Genomic DNA, 19,352 nt, shown 5'->3' with positions numbered 1-19,352 from the left:
AATGTCTGCAAGAAGACGTAAAGCCCTTTGTGGTGAATGGAGTGGTTTCCAATTACAATGATAACAGCCTCTTTTCTTCCTACCCCATGGGTAAGTTACAGGCGAACAGTAGTTCAAGGTAACTGGGATGAGGGGATTACTTTGGTGACACAGACCCTCTTATGACATAGGTAGGACTCTGATCCGATCTTGGGCACGTAGGATCCAGACTTAGGCTCAGCCACACATGTGTCTTGGGCTCAGGCCCATCTGTGGGTGTGTGTATTGGACAGTTACAGCTCAGGTTTATTTTCTGTTCTCGCCCATATGGATAAGTAAATGCTGGTCTTTGGTACAGTCACAGATTCAAAGTCCCCCTCAGATGTGGGCTTTGGATTTACTCGTGATATTTGGCTCCGCACAACATGTGGAGCACAGGTGGGTGTTGGATTACAATACAGATGTAGGTATCGGATTACATTCCAGATGTGGAGTGCCGAGTTGCAGTTCAGATGTGGGTGGTCGTGCTCCCATTCACATGTTGATCTGGTACATTATCCCCTACTTGGATATTAGGTTCCCTCCTAGATATGGTTGTTCAAGTTCACTTAATTGTCATTCAACCATTCAACCCATGAATGCAGCCAAGCAAGACAGCGTTACCCTGGGGCCAAGGTGCAAAATACAGTACCATAAATCACGCACATACACAGCACAAGGCACATAGACCATATATAAGATAGCAGTAAACATACATCACTCAAAATAAATATAGCTTTAGTGCTTGAGTGACATGTCTTGTAAATAGATACTGCATGTGTGTTATCAGCAAGAACAAGCAGTTCTCAGCAGTCTGCAGATGAATGTATGCATGCACGTAATCCTGCGATCAAACACTGGAAGGCAGCACTGATGGGAGGGGCCAGCCCTCAACCCAGCATGAATGCCATGCAATACCGCCTCTGGTGTCTCCTGGACTGCTGCAACAGACAAGCTCATGACTTGAGGCCTTGTCCTCGCTACAGCCGAGGCCACACAGCTCCCCCACCATCTGTCTCTCCAATAATCAAGGGAGGTGGACTTGCTGTATTTTACATTGTCAGTTGGAGAGTGACACAGGAGTGGTTCTCAGGATCTTCCCAGATGCAGCTGGTGGGCTTTGCTTCAGATATGGTTGTCAGGATGTGTACCATATCTGAGTGTTCAAACGAGATGCAAGTGTCAGGCTCTGCTTCAGATATGTCTGTTGGGCTCAGGTGTGGCCATCAGCTGACTTCCAACATGGGTGCAACCACCAGAATCCAGCCCAGCTGTAAGTGTCAGGGAACATTCCCCCAGCAACTTCGCAGTGACTATTGGGGCTAAACCAGCCAAACACATCAATTGTCAATGAACCTGGCCTGGTTAATGATGGTAAACTCTTGTAGGGAAGGGCGAATATTTTTGTTGCCCATGAGGACAGGACTAGTCTCCTTGCATTGGAATTCATTGCCAGCAAAGCAAATTATTTTAATAATGCAGAAAATAATATTTTAACACAAAATAATTCTGTCGGGTAGTATCTGTGGAAAGAGAAACAGTGAATGTTTCAGGTCAGAGATGCTTCCTCAGAAAAAGTCAGATTCAGAACATTGAGAATTGGGTTTAATGTGACTCGGCCATTGAGTCAGGGACGGTATGATCAGAGAGGGTGCAAATTGGGACGTTGCGTATTGGTATCGTACAAACCAGGGACAGTGTTTATTGGAGAGAATTAAATTAGGGCTGATGTCCATCAGGGGTAGTGTGAACTGGCAGATTGCGAATGGGACTGTATGACTTTGTGAGCTTTGTAGTGTCAGGCACAGAGTGAATTAGAACATTGTGGGTCAAGGAACAGTGAAGATGGGACAATGTGAGGCAGTGCAGCGTCTAAATTGACAGTGTGAAAAGCAAATTTCCACAGTGGGAATTAGTGTGGCATGGATCAGAAATGACTTTCTTTCTTTTTCAATCTTTTTATTAAGTTTCATATATAAAAAAAACATAACATAATATTGAATAGGTTATAAATACACTAGGCTTGAAGTTAAATTAGTAATAAGATATCAATATCTTATTGAAATATCAACAAGGGACATCATACAATAATCAATCAAACCTGTATTAATTGTACATGAAAAAGGATAATCTCAAAAAGAAAGAAAAAAAATTCAAGAAAAAATATATATTAAATAAGGCAATAAACCTAAACTAAAAACTAACATGGGCAATAATAAAAGTTTATATATACATGATAGTGTCAAGAACTCCGGAACTCCATACCAGAACAAGGATAAAAAGAGAAAAGATCCGGAAGAGGTCAAATTAACTCATGAAAATGTCGAATAAACGGTCCCCAAGTTTCTTCAAATTTAATTGATGGGTCAAAAATAGTACTTCTAATTTTTTCTAAGCTCAAACAAGAAATAGTTTGAGAGAACCACTGAAACGTGGTAGGAGGATTTACTTCTTTCCAATTTTGTAATATAGACCTTCTAGCCATTAGAGTTGCAAAGGCGATCATTCGTCTAATTGGAGGGGAAAGTCGACTACCATCCTCAATTAGTATACCAAAAATTGAAGTGATAAAATGGGGTTGTAAATCAATATTCCAAACTGAGGAAATGATAGCAAATATGTCCTTCCAATAGTTATATAAGGTGGGACATGACCAAAACATGTGGGTCAATGAAGCAATTTCTGAGTGACATCTGTCACATTGAGGGTTAATATGGGAGTAGAATCGAGCAAGCTTATCTTTAGACATGTGGGCTCTATGTACCACCTTAAATTATATTAAAGCATGATTAGCACATATAGAAGAAGAGTTAACCATGTGTAAAATTTTTTCCCATTTTTCTGTTGATATAGTATATTGAAGCTCTTTTTCCCACTCTTGTTTAATTCTACCTGACATTTCTGGTTGTATCTTCATAATCCTATTATAAATAAGAGCCACTAAACCCTTCTGACAAGGATTCAAGGTAAAAATTATATCTAAAAGAAATGACTTGGGATATGGTGGATTGAGATGGTGTACAACTGGGATTACCAGTGGAGTATTCAAATGGAATAACTTGGGGATTGTGAGAATCTAGGCCACCAAAAAGGACAGTGGATACTGGGGGCATTGTGAATGACGGTGGTGTGAATTATGACAGCATAAATCAGGAACTGTGCAAATGAAGAGTGTGTGAATCAGGAAAGATGAACTAGATGGTGGTGTGAGTCGGGTGGGATGTGTGCTCAATCTGGGAAGGTGGGGGGAGTGGAATTAAAATGAGCGGCCACTGGGAGATCCTGCTTTTGCTGGCGGATGGAGTGTAGGTGCTCGGTGAAGCGGTCTCCCTATCTATGTTGGGTCTCACTGATATACAGGTGGCCACACTGGGAGCACTGGATACAGTAGGTGACCCCAGCAGACTCACAGGTGAAGTGTCGCCTCACCTGGAAGGACTGTTTGGGGCCCTGAATGGTAGTGAGGGAGGAGGTGTTGGGGCAGGTGCAGCACTTGTTCCACTTGCAAGGAAAAATGGCAGGAGGGAGACCAGGGGGAAGGGAGTTGTGTAGGGAGCGATCCCTTTGGAAAGCAGAAAGTGAAGGGGAGGGAAAGATGTGCTTGGTGGTGGGATTCCGTTGGAGATGGCAGAAGTTATGGAGAATCATGTGCAGGGTATGGAGGCTGCTGTGATGGTAGGTGAGGGCAAGAGGAACCCTATCCCCGGTTGGGCGGCAGGAGGATGAAGTGAGGGAAGACGTGTGGAATGGAAGAGATGCAGTTGAGGGCAGCGTTGATGGTGGAGGAACAGAAGCTCCTTTCTTCTCCTCCATTTGGGAATGAAAAGCCTCATCCTGAGAGAAGATGCAGTGGAGACAGAGGAATTGAGAGAAGAATTTTTACAAGTAACAGGATGGGGAGAGGTATAGTCCAGGTAGCTGTCTCCAGAAATAGAAAGAGAGAGATCGAGAAAGGGGAGGGAAGTGTCGGAAATGGACCAGGTAAATTTGTGGGCAGGCTGGGGATGGTATAAATGAGCAGAAGTGTTGAATCAGAATGTTGTGAGTGAGAATCCGGGACAATCTGAGTCAAAACGTCTGAGCATGAATCAGGCAGACTGTGAATGGAATGAATCAGGGAGTGTACAAAACATCATGGCATGAATGAGGGATGCTGTGTATTGAGCCAATATAAGCCATTCAGACAATGTCAGGAAGTAGGAATCGTGTAGGGAGTGAACCAGGATGTAAACTAACTGTGGAGTGGTACGGGGAAAATGTGAGTTGTGAGAGGTGTGAATTGGGTTGGTGTGAATTGAAGTAGGTGTGAAGTATGGGTGGTGTGCCATGGGGAAGCTGTGAAAGAGATGTGAAAAAAGTGTGGTATGAATTGGAACAGATGTGACAACAGGAGGTAAACGGAGGGTTGATGTTTTGGGTCAGGACCAGCTTGATCTATTGAATTCCTCCAGCAGTTTGCTCCAGATTCCAGCACCTACAGTCTCTCGTGTCTCTGAATTGGAGACAGTTTGAACGGTGAGGTGAATATTGAGTTAGTTGTGGAGAGCTGTGAACTAAGTGAGTTGTGAATTGAACACGAGCTGCGTGCCATTATGATAGAATGACGGAGCAGACTCAATGGGCTAACTAGCCTTATTCTGCTAGTGAAAAGTTGTGAGAATCATAGAATCACAGTCACACAGCACAGAAACAGGCCTTTCGGCCCATATAATCAGCGCCAACTAAGATACCCACCCAAGGTTGTTGTGAATTACTTTGGTGTGAAATGATGGAGGTTTGAAATGGGAAGCAGGTGAAAATTGAAGGAGTTGTCAATTGGGACGTTGTGAATTCGGGGGAAATAAATATTAGGATGATATGAATTAGTGTAGTTGTACTGTGTATTGGATTGATATGGATTGGGGAAGTTGGGCTGGATGTGGTGAGAAATAGAATGGTTCAAATCAAGTCGAATGTGACGAGCAATGATGTGGCGAGGGATGATATGAACTTTGCAGGGAGATGTGAATTGGGGGGAGCTGTGATTTGAGGGATATGAACTGGGAGGCAATGAATTAGGGAAGGTGGGAATTGGGGCAATTTATTTGAAGGCATTTTATTTATTTATTATTTATTTGGGGATACAGCACAGAACAGGCCCTTCTGGGACAATGAATCGCACCACTGAGCCGAATCACGGGACTATTTACAATAACCAGTTAACTTAGTAATTGGTACACCTTTAGACTGTGGAAGGAAATCAGAGCACCCAGAGGAAACCTGCATGGGGAGAATGTACGAATTCCTTACTGACAGCACCAGAATTGAACTCTGAACTGCAGAACACCCTGAGCTGTAAAAGTGTTTCGCTAATCAGCTATGCTGCCATGGCATTTGGATCGGGACTTTGTGAATTGGGGTTGTGTGAGGGGGGAGCCAGAGGTCGCATCAACCAAGGGCGCTTTGAGTTGGAGGCTGTGTGATCAGATAGTCCATTGACTGTTGGCCCATTTCCTACTTCAGGCAAAGATCACCTTCTAATACTACTACCAGGCATAGCAGGAGTTGTCAATTCTGTTTCTGAGGTTCTGATTTCCCCCTCTCTCTCCACAGGTTATGGCATTGAGCATGCCCAGTGTGTCCCTCCTTCTGAGTATTCAGACCCAGGGTTTATTACAGAGTCCTACCAAACTCTGCATCCCATCAGCTCGGAAGAACTGCTCTCACTAAAGTACGAGGCGGATTATCAGGCTGTGATCAACCGTGACGCACCTGTGGACACACTGCAGTCTGAGTATTACGTCAAGCAAGAGGTGGTGTCCCCAGATAACATGTGTGTGGGCCGGATCAGTCGAGGTAGGGTGGCACCGTGGGACGGGGCTGGGTGGAGTTGCGTCATGAGGGCAGTGCTGTCCATTTCCTTCTGAGATCAGGGGTACTCTGGATAGTGAGAGCAAGAGAGGTGCAGCTGCCTCTTGTTGAGGGTGCCTGTGTGCAGGACTGGCATCCTAAACAAAATTAAAAGTAAAATCAATATTGTCAAACTTAACCCCTTTCCTCATCCTTAATCTGTCACTTATTCCCTTTTGTAGTTTTACTGATTATGGACGGTGTGTAAAAGGTTGTTTCTTCAGCGGTCAATTGACAGGTCTGTTTACTTGGTGCTGTTGCACCCAGGGGACAGACTGAAGATGGCAATGTTCAGGGTGCAGGGCAGACACACCATTAACCCGCCAGCAATGTACACAAATGCCACTGACAACTCTTGGGTGTGGAACTGGCTTTGTGTGGGATGAAGGCTTGTGGCTGGAATATTCTTTAACTGTCGAAAGAAATTATTTTGACTGATGGCACCTGGGAAACACTGAGTTCTGATAGGTGACCACACATGGAGGATGGGAGCAATGACTTAATTTGCAATGCTCTGCTTTGTGAATGATTCCCATTTTAGGAGATGGCCGCCAATCTCCGGGACCTGTCCTGAGCTGGATTGGAATTTTGCTCCTCCTTGATGTCTTTTTTTCTGAAGAAAAGATGACAACTAAGAAACAGTTGCAGCAGTGGCCACCAACTGATGGCAGCAATTATCTAGTTATTATAGAGAAAAGACACTTGTTTCAAACCAGATATGTAGAAGTTGCGACCAAAGGCAGTGCGACAAGAAACTGGCTGCAGGTTCACAAACAGAGGTTTTGAGACTAAGGATTGTACAGAGGGTTGTTTAGCAGTGAATAGTTGTGAATTTCTGTTAATCCTGGCTGCTACAGGAAGCCTTTTGGAACTCTCGTGTCTTTAAAGGTGTGCGGTGAAGGTGCAATCTCCCATCTCTACTGTCATGATAAATATACATCACTGTGTATTAAATAGGAACAGGAGTAAACCACTCTCCCCTTCAAGCCTATTCCACTAGGCAATTAGACCATAACCCATCTTCATCCTATCTTTATTTTCGTGCTTTGGTTCTACGATGCCTGACAAACAAAACTCTATTAATCAGTGTGTTTCAAATGCAACCTCATCTCAGCGCTCCTTTTCAGGATGTGTGTTAGTGTTCTGCTAGAATGGTTGTGAGGAAGTATGACCAAACATCACCCAAATGCCTGAACAGAATTTTGCCTTGGTTTTAGACACTCCTGTAAAGGGAGAAGTTTTGCCACCTGATCAAATAACTTTATCATTAAATCAACTGAATCATTAGGACTTCATCATTCATCTGGGCAACCTGTCCTCACAACCTAACCTTTATTGCACTACATTTTTGCCAAAACAGGGATATTTTAACTGAGGGGTGGGCTTTAAAGTGCATGGTTTCCAGATATGTGGGTGAAATTGTGGGAAAAATGGTGCTCAGGAATAAGAGGAGGCAGATATGTTAGAAGTGGAGAGCTCCGAATCATCCTACATCCGTAAGTAATAGGTAAGAGAGTTCAGCTGGTGCTTCAGGTAAGCCCTGCATCTGCTTCCAATTTTTTTTCTTTCCCCACACTACAGTTGTTCACTCACCTGGGAGAGGTAAAAACCGGGTCAGTAAGGGAGTTAACTGTAAAGTTCCACACCAACTGACCCAGATGGTCAAAACCCAAGAAATCACACAAGAGCAAGTGTGCATGCTAGTGTAACACCTTACAGTGACAGTGACCCAGGTTCGATTCCTGTAAGGAGTTTGTACGTTCTCCCCATCACCCCCAGGTGCTCCGGCTCCCCCCATGTTCCAAAGACCTATGGATTAGTAGGCCAATCGGTCACGTGTGTAACTGGCCGGCGCATGTTCATTGGGCTGGAAGGTCCTGTTATCCAGCTGAATCTCTGAATAAATTAAAAAATAATAACTAGCTATTAAACTATCCACAATCCTTTCTGCCACCAAAGAGCCCACTCTTTTCAAGTGTATGGGGCAGACAGTTAACCAATACTTAGCAATGTGACTTTTTCAGAAATGCAAGTTTTTAAAATTATTTTAATAGATATGTTCTATTCTATCTATGATTGTAGTTTTATGTTCTTTACTGCATCTTTCCTTTAATTCCTGTCTGTTTTACCTATTGTATATTGAACTACTTCATATCTTCACATGCGTAAATAGGATAGCAGATGTCTGATGATCCCACAGTAATGAGAGGAAAATGATGCTTGTTGTCAAGGGAATTCGAGCAGGAAATTTGGAGAACTCCCCGCTGTTTTTATAAACTGTGGGATAAACATTTTCCAGTTGAAATGAAGAATCCAACTTAAGTTGGAGAACAGTGAGTCTGATGCTGTGGTGCTCCTTTTGTGGGAAATTAAATGTTGGCCCAGGTAGTATGATCAGATTCGACAGAGTTGAGTGGGAATCAGGGACCTTAATAGTGCAATCATTTACAAGCCCAGCCTTTGTAAAGATCAACCCCATAGCCCCATATCCACAAATTTATCCTTGATTTATTTTTCTTTCTAAAATATCATTTTTCTCAATGCTAACTATTGTAATGGATATTGTTCTTATAGTTGCTTCTAGTTGAATATTTTGTACCCTAACTTTGAGAAGGGCATTGCAGCAAATATCAATGATATTTGTGTGAGATCTACCCATTGCTAACAAGATAGAAGATTGCTGGAGATCTGCAATAAATTAGGAAGTGCTGGAAATACTGACAGGTCAGGAAGCATCTGTTGAGGAAGGTACAGATTTAATGTTTTCAGTCAATGGCTATCAGTAGCACTATTAACGTAGTGAGAGGATATTGGCCTGAAACATTAACTCTCCCTATGGCTTCTCCATGACCTGTGGAATAAGGCCAGCACTTGCTGCTTTTAGTTTCTCCACTCACTCCGTGTATGCCGTGTTTCCTGAATGACCTTATCATGACTGAATAATTTCAGGTTTCTCACTTGAGCTTCTTCACTTAATGAAAAGAGCTCACGGTTCTTTCATCTCTTTTAATTAACCTCTGCATATATGATAAATTCACCATGTTGTCTGCCAGCTTTTCCACAAATTTGACATGCCTCCTGATGCAAGGAGCCTAAAGTTGCTACCAACTTAACCAGGTAGAGGCCTGGAGTATCAATGTAACCAGGTTAACACAACCTGTTGATATAACTCCGTTTGACATTGAGATACCTGAATTGAAACCAAAAATACAGAGACTTGGAAAGTAAAGGAAAATTGCAAAAACTATAAAATAAAAAGTAAATGCTGGCTGCAATCAACAGATTAGGCAACATCAGAGAATTGTGAACTAGAGTTAATACATTTTAGGCTGATAACCTTTCATCAGTATTCATGATGACCTGAAGCTTTAACTCTGTTTCTCTCTCTACAGATACTGCCCTGACCTGCTGAGAATTTCCAGCATTCTCTATTTTTATTGCAAAGATATTCCCTTTTCTCCAATACTCTTGTCTTGGGGTGGAAAGGAAAGTTTGCATCCTGTTCACGTTCGAACTGACAGCTCTTTGTCCTCTTGTTGGTCCTTTAGGTAAGCTTGGTGGTCAGGATTCTTTTGAAAGCATTGACAGCTTTGACAGCTGTGACCGTTTAGCACAGTCCTGGAGCAGCCAAAGCTCTTTCAACAGCCTCCAACGAGTGCCGTCCTATGACAGCTTTGACTCAGAGGATTATTCTAGCAACCTGCCCAATCATAAGCCCAAAGGAACATTCAAAGACTACGTGCGAGAACGAACCGATTTAAACAAGGACAAGCCAGTGATCCCTGCTGCTGCTCTGGCTGGATACACAGGTAGGGCTCACCTTCAGCCTGGGTTTATTGGTGTGACCTGTGTGCTACAGGGTAAAACTGGAGCAACAGCTGGAAGGATTAGGATGCATGCGTGTCAATCTAGGTAGCTCGCCAAAGTGGGAGGACTCTTATTTGGGATACGATATATACTGAAGACCAGACTAATGTCTGAAAGTACATACTGAACCATAATTTTGATAAATTTGTGTCTGCTGGTGCAGGAGTGAAGGAAAAGCTTGCAATGAATATAGTGCCATTCAGATCCTCAATGTCATTGCAGCTCGATGTTGAACTCTCTCCTTGAGACATGTTGGAGGCTAAATAACATGCCCACAACTAGAACACAAAAATAGGCACGTTACCGAGGAAGAGGGGTCTTAATGACGTAGATCCATATGCTCACTCAGGTGTATTTTTAAGATAACATGCAGTATTCCAAAGAACAGGGAGTTATCCCATTGAACAATATTTATATTCAGCTTCTTTGAAATATCTTATCTGGCTAGTATTGTAGCATTCTCCTTGAGAGTGCTTATTGGGTGCAAACTAACAGTCATATTTTTCACTGGCTCCATTTCAAGAAGTACTTGACTGAAAGAGCGAAGGGCCCTTGGGTCACTCAAAAGCACTTCATAGGCCATCCCATGGAAGAAGCTGACTCTCTATCACCTTCTGAAGGGTAATTAGTTTTACTGGCCCTGTCAGTCGCGCCCACAACCCATGGATGACTTTTGGTGGCTAAATGGAGCCCAAGTCAATCACTGCCCTTGGGATACAGTGGGAGGAGTCAGCTGAGTGTCTGTCCCCGGGAGCTAGGTAATGAGTATAGTGATGCTTCAGTTGACAATATTGAATTTATAAAAACATTTTTAAACTGAGTATATGAAACATTATATCAAGGACAATTGACAGATATCACAAAGGTAATAAAGTAGTGATTGCATAATTATCTAGAAATTTGATTATCACCTTTCAAGTTGCATTAAAAGATAATGAAATTGTCTGTAAACTATTGTCCACAATGTCAGATTGCTGGGGATTCTGGAAATGTGAGGTAACCTCAACTGGATTCTGGAAAACATCAGAAAATGCTGGAAATACTCAGCAGGACAGGCAACGTGTGTGGAGAGAGATGTAGTCAGCAGCTCAGGCCGATAAGCTTCCATCACAATTTAGCAGAACCAGTGATGGATTATTTACCTGAAACACTGTTTCTCTCTCCACAGATGCTGCCTGATCTGCTGGGTATTTCCAACATTCCCTGTTTTTATGTCAAAGTACTAGCATGCTGTTGGCCAGAGGTTGCTGTGGAGGAGAAGGAGGTTGAGAAGGGCAGGAGGAGAGCACTAAGGTTCTTTAAGAAACTCTGAAGTGCTGGTGTTAGATCTCTACTTTATATTGAGAGTGTTTCAGACCCTCAGTGCATAACATCTGACAATAGACAAGTGTTTGACATAGGCAAGTAGTTCAATGCGAGAGCGACTACCCTAAGCCGAAGTGTTGTTTACAACTTTGTCAATGATGTGATTTCTCCTAGAAATCATTGTTAGTGTGCTTTTGCTCTGGATTGTGTTGATGTCCATTATGCCAGGGCTGACATGGGTAGAGTGAGTGGCTGGTCAGGGCTGATGGAGAAAGCTATTGAGTCAGGTGTTGTAGGAAGTTGCAGACACAGCTCACTGGCGAGTCAGTGTCAGCCTAGCTGGAAAGGGAAGCTCTTGGTCCTTGTGTCCAGTGAGCCTATCTTTGAGTATGCTGTCTTTTTAGAGTCATATGTAGCTGAAGTAATACAGTGGGAAACAGCCCACGCAGTCCACTGTGTCTGTGCCAGCTGCCAAGTATCCATCTGTACTCACCCCACTTCATAGCACTTGGAACCTGGCCTCCTATCTCCTTATTTTTAAAACACATTCAATTTCTTGTACTCATGCTTTAGTAATTTGACAATATAAACATCTTGGTACTGGCATTAAGGAAAGATTGAAACTGAACAAAACTAAACATCTGTTTAGATGAAGTAAACTATCAGTAGGCAGTTCTCTATTATCAATAGACGATTCATTCCTATATACACATTTAAGTGTGTCTCTTAAAAACTCTCGAGCAAAGGGCAGCATCTCCATGGACCCTCCTGACCAAAGTTCAAAGTAAACTTGTTATCAAAGTACATATATGTCGCCATATCCAACCCTGAGGTTCGTTTTCTTGTGGGCGTACTCAGTAAATACAAGGAACACAATAGAATCAATGGAAAAACTGCACCAAACAGGGCGGACATACAGCCAAAGGGCAAAGGACACCAAACTGTGCAAATATAAAAGCAAAACTAATAATAATAAATAAGCAATAAATATTAAGAGCATGAGACGAAAAGTTCTTGAAAGTGAGTCCATAGGTTGTGGGAACAGTTCAGTGATGGGGCAAGTGAAGTTGAATGAAGTTATCCTCACTGTTCCTGAGCATGGTGGTGTCAGTCCTGAGATTCTACCTGATGGCAGCAGTGAGTAGAGAGAGCATGAACTGGGTGGTGGGGGTCCCTGACCGATGGCTGCTGCTTTCCTCTGACAGTGCTTCATGTAGATGTCCTCAGTGGGGTGGGGGGGGGGGGGGGCTTTACCTGTGATGGACTGAGCCATATCCACTGCTCTTTGTAGGACTTTCCATTCAAGAACATTGGTGTTTCCATACCAGGCTCTGATACAGCCAGTCAATATACTCTCCACCACACACCTATAGATGTTTGTCAAAGTATTTGGAGTCATGCTGTGCCTTCATAAACTCCAAAGAAGATAGAGACACTGCCGTGCTTTCTTCATGATGGCACCCAGAACATGTCCTCTGAAACGATAACACCAAAGAATTTAAAGTAGCTGACCCCTCCACTTTTTATCCCTCGATGAGACTGACTCATGGACCTCCGGTGTCCTCTTCCTGAAGTCAATAATCAGCTCCTTGGTCTTGCTGACATTGGGTGAGAGGTGGTTGTTGTGGTACCACTCGGCCAGATTTTCCATCTCCCTCCTATAAAGTGACTCGTCACCACCTTTAATTCGGCCAACAACATTGGTGTCATCAGCAAACTTAAATAAGATTTGGAGCTGTGTTTGGCCACACAGTTATAAATGTAAAGCGAGTAGATTGGGGGGCTGAGCACACAGCCCTGTGGTGCACCTGTGCTGATGGAGATTGTGGAGGAGATGTTGTTGCCAATCCAAAATGACTGGGGTCTGCAAGTGAGGAAATTGAGGATTCAATTGCAGAAAGATGTATTGAGGCCGAGATCTTGAAGCTTGTTGATTAGGTTTGAGGGGCTGATGCTATTAAATGTTGAGCTGTAGCTGATAAGGAGCATCCTGATGTTTGCATCTTTGCTGTCCAGATGTTCCAGGGTTGAGTGAAGAGCTCATGACATGGCATCTGCTCTGGACCTGTTGTGCCAATGAGCAAATTGGATTGACTTTAAGGCACCAAAGCTCATTATATGATTCTTTTGATTGCCTAATGAAAGAACCTTTGATGGGAGACAGCACTGTCTGTGGCTCCAACTCGATGGGATTCATGGTGCGGTTGCTGTACACTTGTAATGTACCTCTTGCTTTGCTGATCAGCAACTTTATTATTTTAGTAGATAAACTTGCAAAGAGGCATTTTTTTTAAACAATAGTTTGTTTTTTCTCGCCTTTGGTTGTCAGTAAAAACAACCCTTTTGCTAGAAGTAGGTCAGATTGTGGAGACTGATAAAAGAAAATGACATGTACCTTTTTATAAGAAAGTGAATGATGCAGATCTGAATATTGACGATTAGAGCTGTTTCTCAGTGAGTCTTGATTCAGATACAGGTATTTTTATCCACTCTCCATCCCTTTCTCCCTGCGTTGTATACATTTTGAAAACCATTGCAGTCACGTCAGTTTAAAACAGATGCATTCTATCTTCAGAATTCTGTTAACCAGCATATGTTTCTGTGAGCTACCTGATGAAACGTTAAAGAAGTGTTTCCTTTCCTGAAATTGGAACCTCACGATGTGAACTACAAAGTGGATGATTTTTCTGTCGCATGTGACTGAGATGCAGGGATGTGGGGATGTGCACACCTGGATGTAACCTGTGGTAATCCGTGCAAGCTCACAGACAATCTTAGTCTCTCAGGCAAACGTAGGTCCTAATGCTGTTAAAGCATCTTTGCAGGATCCAGCCAGGCAGCCAGAGGGGTCTGGGCACTGTGAACCAGCAGCATGTCGTGGTCTGTTTTGTTTTATAAGAGTGTGTGAGTGTGTGTGTGTGTCAGTTCTCTTCATGCCCCTGGCTGTAAGCCCCCCCCCCCCCACATCCCTAACTTGAGTGTCATTTGAACTGCTTTTGCTCCCCCCTCACGATGACACAATGTATGTTGGCATCCTGAAAGCAGTCTGCTCTAAAGTATGTGGTGCTTGTAACTAATGGCTGGGAAAAGAAGACAGCTCAACCCGGAAACTGAATGAATTGGTATACGTTTTTCATATGCAAAAAGCCACCTTACTCAGGTTAGGTTGTGTACGTGGTCATTTCCAGGTGAAGCGGATGGTGGGAAGCTAGCCTGTGCATACCCGTGTACAATTCACCCTTGTGTTGTTGGTGTTTCTGTAGCAGTGGCCACACCAGCTGTTGCCATAGCCATACGCTGCTGGCAGAAAATGGAGCCTTTAGGCATGGCCGATGACTTCTGTTAAGCACAGTCACAGAAGAACCCAAGAACACAGAGTGCTGAGATTGCCAAAGGGACGTGTGTTAAAGTGGCTTTGCTGTCACCCTCTCCATGTCTGTTTGCCTTGCATTGCAAGTGAGCAAGATGGTCAGATCTTGGCCGGTAGCTTTCCTGCGTGAGCCATACAAATCCGGTCTGGGCAGCAATCCACAGTCAGCCTGCAGTGTACACCACTCACTGCACTTGTGTTGCTCGGGGAAGGCTAGAACGCCATGGTGCACAGACTCTCGCCTGTCCACCCCCATGTTCCCCTCACTATTTCTGTTGCTGTTCAGTGGCTACCCCAGGAGATTTGACATCAGCTCATTTCCCAGCTTTCAGTGGACAATGCCTCATGAGTTTCAAGCTCTCAGTGCCTCTCCCAGTTGGTAGGAAACCCACATATTTGGTAAACTTTGTGTTAAGTGGATGTCAGGTCAGTGTCAGTGGGTAAGGAATGTTTTCTTGTAAGAAAAAAGTTTGGATAAATACATGGATGAGAGAAGTATAAAGGTCTATGGTCCAGGTACAGGTTTGGAACAGACTAGATGGGCCAAAGGGCCTGTTTCTGTGCTCTATGATGTCCCATTCTAGTGCAGGTATCTGTATGCAACATACTGGGTTATCTTTCTGTAATAGTTTTCCCCAATTTCAAGTTTTTTTGTTGGTTCTTGTGGGTGTTAGTGCTATGTACAGCATATGATTTGAATGCTGGAAAAAGGGCGACTTCAACTTTTTGATGGGCTTCAATTCATTCCACTGAGAAGGTTCTGTAATCTCCAGTTGTCAGAAGTTCTCCAACCTGTCACCTTAACCATGTGCAAACTGTGCAATGAGTTACTCTTGCAATGGGTTTCTGGTAATGTAAAGGAATCAGAACACTTGATGTTATTTTTGACCCGTCCATTTTTTTGTGAATTTCAACACAAGCACCTACTGGCTTTAAGTTCAAAATGTTTGTGCAGTTCCTTGAATGGTATGGTATGTGTAGATTGCCAGGTGGAGGAGGTGCAGAAAGCTCAGTCAGTGCTCTCTCTCTGCATCACTAGATGAATAACTGTTCATTTAGTGCAGGTCCGTGATTGTGGCACGGCGACACAGTTGAGTTTGAGTGTCTCGCCCTCAGCCTGTGACTGTATTGAACAAGTTTTGAGGGGTGTGGAACTAGACTAAGAATCATTGGGAAGACAGGAAAGAGGGGGAAATCTGTGATCATTATCCTCAGCCTTTATTGGGCAATGCAGGTTTGAAAATGGGAGATAATTTGCCGAATAAAAGAGATCTGCTCAAATCAGATAAGCCTGATCTTCACAAGACATAAAGATAATGACCTCTGTAAAGCTATTAAGGATGCCAAGAGATAATTCCTCACCAAGATAGAGTCCCAGAGCATCCATCAGTTGTGGCAGGGCTTACATACTAGAATGGGCAACAAAATGAAGTCAAGCAGCATCACCAACAATAGCGCATACCCTCCCGATGATCTTAACACTCATCGGGAAGGGATGGAATGGCACCACGCTCTCTGACGGCCTCCAATGAACCAGAGCCCACATTCACTGTTGAAGATATAAGATCAGTCTTCCGGAGAGTGAGTCCATGGGAAGCAGTTAGCTTGGAAAGTGTCAATAGACAATAGACAGTAAGTGCAGGAGTAGGCCATTCGGCCCTTCTAGCCAGCACCGCCATTCACTGTGATCACGGCTGATCATACACAATCAGTACCCCGTTCCTGCCCTCTCCCCATATCCCTTGACCCCGCTATCTATAAGAGCTCTATCTAACTGTCTTGAATGCATCCAGAGACTTGGCCTCCACTGCCTTCTGGGGCAGAGCATTCCACATATCCACCACTCTCTGGGTGAAAAAGTTTTTCCGCATCTCTGTTCTAAATGGCCTACCCCTTATTCCTAAACCGTGGCCTCTAGTTCTGGACTCACCCATCAGCGGGAACATGCTTCCTGCCTCCAGCGTGCCCAATCCCTTAATAATCTTATGTTTCAATCAAGACCAAATTCCTTTCCTCAGAAGGTAATGACACTGTAGATTCGTATTTCTGCACCAAGCGACTCCATTTTCCATGTGCCTCCCCCCCCCACCACTCCAAACACCACACAAAAAACAAGTCTTCAACCCTGGAACACCCCCCCAGACCCGCATGCCAGGTGCAGCGTGGAGCCCGCTCAACTCAACCAGTGTATACTCAGTGGAACTTACCTCCCTGGCTTTGTCCTTTGATCAGTACAGGTAAACTGGCAGGGATACTTGCAAGCTTTTCATATCATCTCTTTGCATCAATTTGAGGTTCCCACTTCCTTTAAGACCACTATCATCCTGGTACATAAGAAAAAAAAGTTAACTTGCCATAATGATGACTATCTGGTGGCACTGACATCCACTATCATGAAGTGGTTCAAGAAGTTGCTCGTGAGACATATTAACTCCAGTTTTCCAGGGAACCTTGACCCACTGCAATTTGGCTACTGCCAAAACAGGTCTATGCTGGATGCCATCTCCTTGGCCCTGCACTCATCTGGGACATTGGACAGTAAAAATGCCTACATCATACTATTGTCTACTGACTACAGTTCTGCCTTTAATACTGTAATTCGAAGCAAACTCATCACCAAACTCCAGACCCTGAGAGTCAGTGCTTACCTTTGCAACCAGTTCCTTGACTTACTGACCAACAGACCACAATCAGTAAGGATGAGCAACAAGACATACACCAAATTTTACTAAACCAGGGGTTCCCAACCTTTTTTTATGTCACGGACCCCTACCGTTAACCAAGGTGCCAGGTTGGGAACTCCTGCTGTACACGTGCTCCACGAGGTTGTGGACTGAACGTTCACATTCTGCTCTAATTCCATCTCCAGGTTTGTAGATGATACCACCGTAGTCAGCCGTATCTCAAATAACGATGAGTCAGAAGAAAGGAAGGAGATAGAGAGCTTAGTAACATGGTGTCTCAACAACAACCTTTCCCTCCGTATCAGCAGAACAAAAGAGGTGGTCATTGATACAGGAAGGAGGATGGTACACATGCTCCTGTTGTAGCAATGAGTTTGAGGTCGAGAGGGATGAAAGGTTGTAAGTTCATAGGAGTGAATGTTACCAACAGCCTGTCCTGGTCCAACCATGTTGATGCCACAGCCAAAAAAGCTCACTAATGCCTCTACTTCTCCAGAAAGCTAAAAAAAAAATAGCATGCCCCCTTAGATCAGAGATTCCCAATCTTTTTTATGCCGTGGACCAATACCATTAAGCGAGGGGTCAGTGGACCCCAGATTGGGAACCCCTGCCTTAGATCCTCAGCAGCTTTTATCAATGCACCATAGAAAGTATCCTATTGGGATGGATCATGGCTTGGAATAGCAAATGCCCCACCCAGGAGTGTAAGAAACTGGAGTTCAGCACATCACAAAAACCATGAACCTAGTCTGTACTTCTCACTGCCTCATTAAAACAGCCAGCTTAGTCAATGATCCCACTCACCCCAGACCCTGGAATTTCCAGAAAGTTCAGAATTAATCTCCAGGACAAGGTTGTGAGAAAAGTATGGGTAAAACTGAGATAATAAAATAATTACATTTACTTTTTACAAAAAGGAAATTCCTTTCTTCTCCCCTCCCCCCCTCACCGCAGTGGGACAGAAGATGCAAATGCCTGAAAGCACATACCACCAGCTTCAAGACGATAAGGTGGACTCCTGAACTCAAACTCTACCTGTTTGTGACCTTGCACCTTACTGTCTAACTGCACTGCTTTTTCTGTACTGTAACACTTTACTCTGTCCTCTTATTGTTTAACCTTGTACTATCTCAGTGCACCGTTGTAATGGATTGATCTGTGTGAATGGTATGCAAAACAAATTTTGCACTGTACCTTGGTGCATGTGTCAATAATAAATCAATTTACTAATTATCCTTGGCATTGCTAAACTTGCTGAGGCTGCAGGCAGGGTTTATTTGCACTCTTCATTGTAGTAGCAAAAGTTAAACCTGTTTTTAAAATGAAAGCTTTTCTAACAAAGGCCACAGGTCCTTTTAGAGATAAACTGGTGGGTGGGGCAGCCATGATACCCTGATCAATTGTTCTCTTAACATTAACATTACTAAAGCAGTTTCACTAGTTGTTATCACATTGCTGTTTGTGTATCTCACTTTGCATAATGTGGCTGCTACAATTCCTACAGTGGTAGTGGTTCTCCAAAAGTACTTTACTAGCTGCAAAACTCTTTGTGATATCCTGGATTTTGAAGGACAGCTTAAAAAAGTTGTCATTTTAAAAGTTTCATTTTAAATTTTAGGTGGACCAATTTTAAGAAAAGTTTGGATAGGCGCATGAGTGAGAGGGGTATGGAGAGCTATGGTCCAGGTAAAGGTAGATGGAACAAGACAGAAAACCAGGCTTACATGCATTCAATGGGCTGAATGGGCTGTCTCTGTGATGTAGTGATCCATGATTCCATAAATTTGTTAACCAAGCACGTTAAGAGACCTGGGACACTGGCAGTGTTATGGAATTGGCTTAGAGACATGGTGTCTTGAAAGCCAGAATAGATGTGTTTAGTGCTCAGTGTTCCAATGCAAATGGAAACCTTTCATTTCTGAACAAGAGCATTTAGACAGTTTTGGGTACTTGAAAGAGAGGATGAACTCAAACCTTATTGTGCTGTGGTTTTCCGGTGCTGGCCTCAAAGGCAATTTTTGAAGGTAGATGCAGGGCAATGGCAGGCTAACTTGGTTGGACTTCTGGACCGATATCTAGGCCATGACGCAATGGATCACTAGACATATTTTCTGAATAATTTTAGCTTCAACAAATTAATTTTTGAAATTGTTCACAGAAGAACAGCCAGCTGCTCAGGAATAGAGTTCCTTCCTTTAAAACAGTGCTTACCTCAGATG

At 43.4% G+C, this 19,352-nt stretch overlaps 1 protein-coding gene across 3 annotated transcripts in view; it reads left to right on the top strand.

The window, feature by feature from the left end:
- Positions 1–19,352, top strand: part of ets1 (v-ets avian erythroblastosis virus E26 oncogene homolog 1) — a 102,306-nt gene that overhangs the window by 63,868 nt on the left and 19,086 nt on the right. For all 3 annotated transcript variants that reach the window (XM_059957183.1, XM_059957182.1, XM_059957184.1), the window contains 3 exons: positions 1–90; positions 5,611–5,853; positions 9,456–9,716. In XM_059957183.1, the coding sequence (XP_059813166.1) occupies positions 1–90; positions 5,611–5,853; positions 9,456–9,716 (594 nt within the window). The remainder of the gene's footprint in view (positions 91–5,610; positions 5,854–9,455; positions 9,717–19,352) is intronic.

Source organism: Hypanus sabinus, chromosome X2 (assembly GCF_030144855.1).
Source record: "Hypanus sabinus isolate sHypSab1 chromosome X2, sHypSab1.hap1, whole genome shotgun sequence".
Lineage (NCBI taxonomy): Eukaryota > Metazoa > Chordata > Chondrichthyes > Myliobatiformes > Dasyatidae > Hypanus > Hypanus sabinus.
Note: the sequence above shows the minus strand (reverse complement) of the source record. Positions and strands in the feature narration are given on the sequence as shown.